General features: G+C 38.0%; 1 protein-coding gene across 3 annotated transcripts in view; it reads left to right on the top strand.

The window, feature by feature from the left end:
* Positions 1–395: 395 nt before the first annotated feature.
* LOC122341061 (tumor necrosis factor receptor superfamily member 14-like) overlaps positions 396–6728 on the top strand; it is a 6514-nt gene continuing 181 nt past the window's right edge. The window contains exons 1-8 of one of the 3 annotated variants that reach the window (XM_043234385.1): positions 409–547; positions 1250–2726; positions 3288–3478; positions 3681–3806; positions 3913–4065; positions 4337–4418; positions 4525–4802; positions 4931–6728. The exon at positions 4931–6728 is cut by the window's right edge and continues 181 nt beyond it. In XM_043234385.1, the coding sequence (XP_043090320.1) occupies positions 3358–3478; positions 3681–3806; positions 3913–4065; positions 4337–4418; positions 4525–4708 (666 nt within the window). In that variant the 5' untranslated portion in view covers positions 409–547; positions 1250–2726; positions 3288–3357 and the 3' untranslated portion in view covers positions 4709–4802; positions 4931–6728. Of the gene's footprint in view, positions 548–1249; positions 2727–3287; positions 3479–3680; positions 3807–3912; positions 4066–4336; positions 4419–4524; positions 4803–4930 lie in introns of all 3 variants that reach the window. The other 2 variants (XM_043234384.1, XM_043234383.1) reach the window with 2 other exon arrangements.

Here is a 6728-nt window from a genome sequence, read left to right as displayed (position 1 = left end):
TAAGAACAAATACACTTTTACAAGGGCTTTAGAGAAATACGTTAAACATAAAATACATAATTAAATAATAAAAAAGCTTCTTAGTTTCCCCGGTTATTACTATATTTTTTTTTTCCACAGTAGATGGCAGTATTGTTTGAGATCCGCCATTAAAACACACACAGGGAAAAAGAGGGAGAGAGAGAAACAAAGAGAGAGAGAGAGAGAGAGAGAGAGAGAGAGAGAGAGAGAGAGAGAGAGAGAGAGAGAGAGAGAGAGAGAGTGTGTGTGTGTGTGTAAGAGAGAGAGAGACAGAGAGAGAGAGAGAGAGAGAGAGAGAGAGAGAGAGAGAGAGAGAGAGAGAGAGAGAGAGAGAGAGAGTGTGTGTGTGTGTGAGAGAGAGAGAGAGAGAGAGAGAGAGAGAGAGAGTGTGTGTGTGTGTGTGTGTAAGAGAGAGAGAGACAGAGAGAGAGAGAGAGAGAGAGTTCTGCTTAAATGAAAAAAAGGTTCTGCTGAAGTGGTCTAGATCTCAAGTCTGGGTGTTTGGAGACAAAGTTATATTACCGAAGTAAGTTTAATACTTGTCTTTTTCTTTGTGTAACCGGATACTACTTCCTGTGATGTCGAAAGTGCTGCTATCATCGCTGTTTATCTTATTAATATGGCAATATCTCTTAAATATATTTATGATTCTGTATAATATATCCTACATTCTGCTGAGTTGATGACATTGTTTTATTTGAAACGTCACTTTTAGACATTTTGTTTATTCACCTACATTTGTTTATTCTTTTGCGTTTAACTGAAACTGAAAGAGCGTTTTTTAGTTTCCTCTTTTTGTCTTTGAATAATGTTCTGAATTGATTTAGATGATTTGAGATCACACTTTAAACTGATGCTCCTATCCAGAGATTTTTTTATTTTAATAAGTTTTTGAGATCACGATGAGCGACAGTGGTTAATAATTGTAAGTGTAGCGGTGTGTTTTCGGCGTTGTGTCTAATGATAATTCTTGCCCTCAAGTCCTCATTTATTATGTACCTGCATAACACAAAAGAACATATCAGGACTCGTGCAGCTCATAAAACCGCGTGCGGCAGCAATGCACGAAAAAAAGAGAAAAGTACAGACATAAAAAATTGTTTAAATAGTGAAAAATAATAATCGATGTATCTACATGTCCATTGCATGGGGTCTTTAAATCACAATCATTCAGATATATCTTGTAAATTTATCTGTTACATGAAACATGGACGTCTGGCGCGAAAAGCATCAAAGTGAGCCAATCGCGCGAGGCAGCGTGGCGGCAGGAAACCCCAAATATGGTCATGGCAAGTGGCCACAAAATAATGGCAAGTGGCCACAAAATAATTTTAAATGCACAGCTGCTACATAATGTGAATTTCATTTCATACAGCAGCTCAATAAACAAGTTCATATTAATTGAATTTCATTTTTGGAACGCTATTGTCTAAAAGCAACTACACTTTACTATATAGTATAACTTCATTATTATATATTACAAATTACTCAACCTTCTGTATTGTTTTGTTGTACAAATAAGTGTAGCTTTTCTGAGCAGAAGACACTTTTAAAACTGAAATAAAAGTGAAAATAGGGAATAAAAGGAAAGATCCCAATTTGAACACCACGTGAAGGTTAGAATAAATGTATTAATAGAGCTGTTGTAGTTATTATTGTTAGTTATTATTTAGTTTTTTCTGTAAAATTAATGCTGATGGCATTCAGCCTTTATTTTGGAATAATCCCGCAGGAAGTCCTCAGTCCTTCTTTTTGTTGATAACCGCAGATTTATAAACGTTTCTCATGATGAATCTGGGAAGATGTTTGTAGTCGTGATTTTTGCATCTCTCTCAGACACGTCTGGTGTCTCCACAGATTTTTCCTGCGTTATGAAGATTGTTATAATTAAAACTGAAAGGTCATCTAAAATCGGTTCATTTACCAGAAATGCTGAATTAAAAAAATAAGAATAGAAAGTTCCTTTCTGTGGGGAAATGAAATCTGGTTTCTTCTGGAAGTGGGAGAGTTATGTCTATTAGCTTTTTTTTTCTTTCTTTGTATTCTTGTTCTATTTTTTAGCAGTGACGCTCACGTCTAGAGACTGTAGTGTATAGTGTAATATTTTTGTAATGAATATACTGTGGTTTTCCCTCCCAAACACCAGACTTTGAGACTGCACTGATGCTCTATCTGTGGGTTTTTAGGTTCAGTCATGAACACACACTTGTTAAATAAAAGTAGGTGTTTTTATTCAAAGTGACTCACGAATGACTCACAAAAAGTGTACTGCTCATTTTTCACATGATTAGCCGTCTGTGAATTTTCTGACATTCACACCTGGTGCTGTCATTCACGCGTGTGCTCATGGGTTAGCTTTGCATTTTGTGAAATGATTGTTGTGTTAAATTAATGAATTAACAGAACTGATATACATAAAAGTCCAGTTTCTCGTTTAAATTGCAGGGTGAGGTGGAAGGGAGAAAATACCTTTAAATCACGAAACAGCTCGGAGTAATAAAAGGGGCAGTTTTCAAAAAGCAAGCAAAAAAACCTAGTAATTGTCAGTTCAAACCTGTGTAGAAGTAGAGTTAAGACCCCGTAGATCAGATGCGATCAATAAATATTCAATCATTCGAGGAAAAGTTCACTTGTTTTCATCAGAAGTCGTCGTCTTCAGGAGTGTGTAGACTGCTCTCCTCATAAATCCAACTCTACAGAAATCAGTAAGAATGACATTACTTCAACTTTCAGTTTTCTGACCGGATAAAGCGTAGAGAAGTTTGGACAAAACTTAATGCAAAGGAAAAAGCATTAGGCATTATGCACAATCAAGTGCACACGTTGATCGTTTTATTGTTTTATAGTTATTAGTGATTTACAATTTTTGACTCAATTTTATTTAATTTGAATTTTATTTTGTTATAGATAATCCCTCAAACCCACACGAGACTGCTGTATGAGTCACAAGGTATTCATAAGGTCTCACTTAGAATTAACTACATTATAACTCTATTCAGAGCGGGTTTGATCAAAGGTATAGAATGTTATTTAGCATCTTCAAATTTGAATGTTAATTAAAAACAACTTATTTTCCTAAATATGTGTTATGTAACGTAAAATATAGGCATTTTGTAAATTGTCATAGCTCTGGTCTTGAGGAGTTGACACGTCTACATTAATGCAGAAAATAATCCGTGTTTAGTTTTAAAGTTCATGCATTTTAGTAAAATGTGTCTGGCGCAATTTTGTTTTTCTGAAAGTCATCTAACATATTTATTTTTCAGCTCCACGAAACAAAGAGCAAATGGCCACTTCTGCACCAGAGAAGATTTATTTTTCGTCCCAAATATCTTCATGCTCCATAATCTATCAGAGCAGCTGCTCCTCCTCTCCATGAACGTCGTGTTTTGTGTGGCAGCATGTAATAACGCAGAATATGAAGTTAAAGGAGAGTGTTGTCCGATGTGTGATCCAGGTAAGTTCTGGATAAGATGGAAGAAGGTGAAGATACTTAAAGAGGTCATGTGATACTTTCCCATTAATCCTCGTCTAGTTGTTCGTCAGAAGCAGATATATCCCCGAAGAGGTCAAAAACCAATATTAGGATTGTTCATAACAAGATCCTGATTAATTACAATAAGAATAACATGCTGGTGGTTTTTTTTTATATTGTGCAGGAAATCGAGTTTATAGACCCTGTGATAAGTTCACGAGCACAACATGTTATTCGTGTCTCGAGAAGACCTTCACTAATGCTCCGAATGGATTAACTGAATGTCTGCCTTGTTCTGTCTGTGATCAAAGTGAGTAAAACTTTCCTCAGTCATCATGCTTTCATGCTTTACTCTAGATGGCTTGCCATTGCCAGGTTTTCTCTAATTGACTCGCTTGTGTTCTTTCTCGTTAAAGGTAACGGTCTGAGAGTAAAGAAGACATGTACATTAATATCAGATACAGCGTGTGAACCGCTGCCGGGTTATTACTGTATAGAATCACTCTCCAACTGTAAAAATGCCATGAAACATTCATCCTGCTCAGCTGGACAATACATCAGCCGAAACGGTCCGTGTTTTATCAGTCAAACAGCTTTAATATACATCCAAAAAACTGAGAACAATAACTCTGCGTACAATTATATTAAATAACTCTATCTGATAGACATTGTTTGCTTGTGTCTCTGAGAAAACCACCTGAAAAAATCTACTTAATTATTATTAGGCTGATTATTAGTTATGTGAAGATTAATTTAGATGCTATACAGAGTAATAATGTCCTTATCTGTGAGATCTGTCACTGCTTTTGTTTCTCATGTAATATAATTGTATTTGTACAGGAACAGAAATCAGAGACACGGAGTGCGAGGACTGTCCTTCTGGGTCATATTCAGACGGGACTATCTGCAAATGGCATACAAAGTAAATATTCATATTTTTAGACGCTTCTGTACTTTGTAACTGTACTTTTTTTCTCTCAAGAGCTGTATGTGTAGTTTAACTTGAGTACTGTATCTCTCTCTAACAGCTGTGAGGCTCTTGGTAAGGAAACGATCCAGAAAGGAACGGGTTCGACTGACGCTGAGTGCAGTAATAAAACACGTTCTCATTCACTGACACTGATTCTGTGTGGAGTGTGGTCAGCGCTGTTGATGGTCATCATTGCAGTTATTGCAAAGAAGAAAAAAAAGGAAAATGTTGCAGTGGATTAACCCAAGTTGGGTTAAAAATAGTTCTCTGTCTATAACCCAGCGATGATGGGTTGGGAAAGCGGACATGAAGGAGAGCATTCACGTCACGCCACCAGTGAGAAGCCGCCATTTTCTCAGCCGCCATTTTCTCAGCCACGAAAGAGGCAAGAAGCGAATGAAATATATATGTTATGGTAAGTAAAGATTAAAAATGCAAAGTCGTCATTCATTGTTTGTGTCCAGGAGTGTTTGGAGATCTTGGGGGTGAACTCGACTTTGGAGCGGCTGACGGACTTGACGGATGAAGGTTCAGCAGACTAGCGTTCGAAGCGGCCGGTGTAGACACAGAAGGGGAGATCGCCACGGGGCTACGGCAAGGAATCATGCAAAACAAACGGATGCCTCCTGTTACGAAAAGAAGAATGAGGAGATTAACTGGAAATAACAGTCATTTAATGATTCAAAACAGGGGTTACAAAAGGCAGACACGGATGCTATACTATGGAAAACATTGGGCTTCTACACAGGAAACGTGATCACACGCAGGTGGAACTTAGCTAGGGGAATACCACAACTGAATGGGGACAGGAAGAGGAAATACTAAATAAAGGCATAAGAGAACACACTGGTGAGGAAACACAAGATGAGTGTCACCAAGCCAGCAGAGGAAGCCCTTACCTCTGGATGATTTGTGTTCATTCCCTCTGCTGCTACTTCCTGTTTCAAGACTATAAATTCTGAAGCAGGCCCCTCGCCTGGAGGTTGCATTGATTGATTGATTGATTGATTGATTGTTTGTAGTTAGCCTAGCCTTGTGTTTCCCTCATCATAGATTCTTTGTCTTTAATCTATTTGATTGTTTGCTGCCTGACCCAACCTCTGCCTGGGTAATTTGGGTTCATTTTAGACTAGCAATGTAGTAAGTTTAAACCTTAAAAAAAGCATATAATCCAAATCAACCTAATTTGGTTTATTTTGGAAACCCATTGCTGGGTTAAAAAACAGGTTTTTTTTTGAACGAGTTAAAAAATTGGGTTGTTTTTTTTAGCAGTTTTTAGAGTGTAATTACTATGTTTCTACTATATTTTTAAAATATTTTTTCATGAGCACCAAAATCAAGCTTTTTTTTTTATCAGTGGTCTGTCGTCGGGGCCAGCAAAGCCTTTTCTTCTGGCCTAAATATTATCAGAATGGCTTATTTTTACACTGCTTCCAGTAATGTATGTTTACTTTTATCCAATCATATTTCAGCAATTGTGTTGCCAGGGTCAAAGAAATCTGCCCAAGCCCTTCAGAATCATCAGCGCAGACTTCTGTAGTTTTAAATCAACGGCATTGAAAACGTTAAATTAGGCCCACAGCAATCTTGCAGGTATAACGTCAGCATTTTTTCGTAACTTTATTAACAGAATTAATGTTACATGTCTGTGATGCAGAGCTCCGTTATACTGCATTCCTGTGTAATATTTATGGTTTCTCTTTAGCCGTGGCATCATTACGATGGTATTATCAGTTGCATGTAGGACGTCACTAAAGGCCTAGCTGTCACCAAGCCAGCAGAGGGAGCTCTTACCTCTGGGTGATCTGCGATCACTCCCTCTGCTGCTACTTCCTGTCTGAGGACTATAAAGACTGTTGCAAGCCACTCACCTGCAGGTGGCATTGTTCGCCTGTTCTATTGTTGTTTCCCGAGTTTCCTTAGTCTTAGTTCTCTTGGTTTTGACCCTGCCTGTCTTCTGAGTTTCTGATTGTTTGCTGCCTGACCTGACCTTCGCCTGTTCTTGGATTTTGTGTTTGCCTCATCTCTGATACTCCTGTTTGCCCTGTTTGAAGCCTGCCTGTTTTGACCATGCCTTACTTTAATAAAAGCCTGCACATGGATCCGCACGCCTCAGGCCCCTCATTCGTGACACTAGCCACGGCCCGTCACAGTTTACTGTCGGCTAACATTTATAGATTAAGCTTGTATAAATGCCAAGCTATATATTCAGTCGTTACCTGAATGCACTGGTTAGTCTAAATGTGCCTTTTATTTGTTGCA

This window comes from Puntigrus tetrazona, unplaced genomic scaffold, assembly GCF_018831695.1.
Source record: "Puntigrus tetrazona isolate hp1 unplaced genomic scaffold, ASM1883169v1 S000001111, whole genome shotgun sequence".
NCBI classification, from domain to species: Eukaryota; Metazoa; Chordata; class Actinopteri; order Cypriniformes; family Cyprinidae; genus Puntigrus; species Puntigrus tetrazona.
This window is presented reverse-complemented; position numbering and strand designations above follow the sequence as displayed.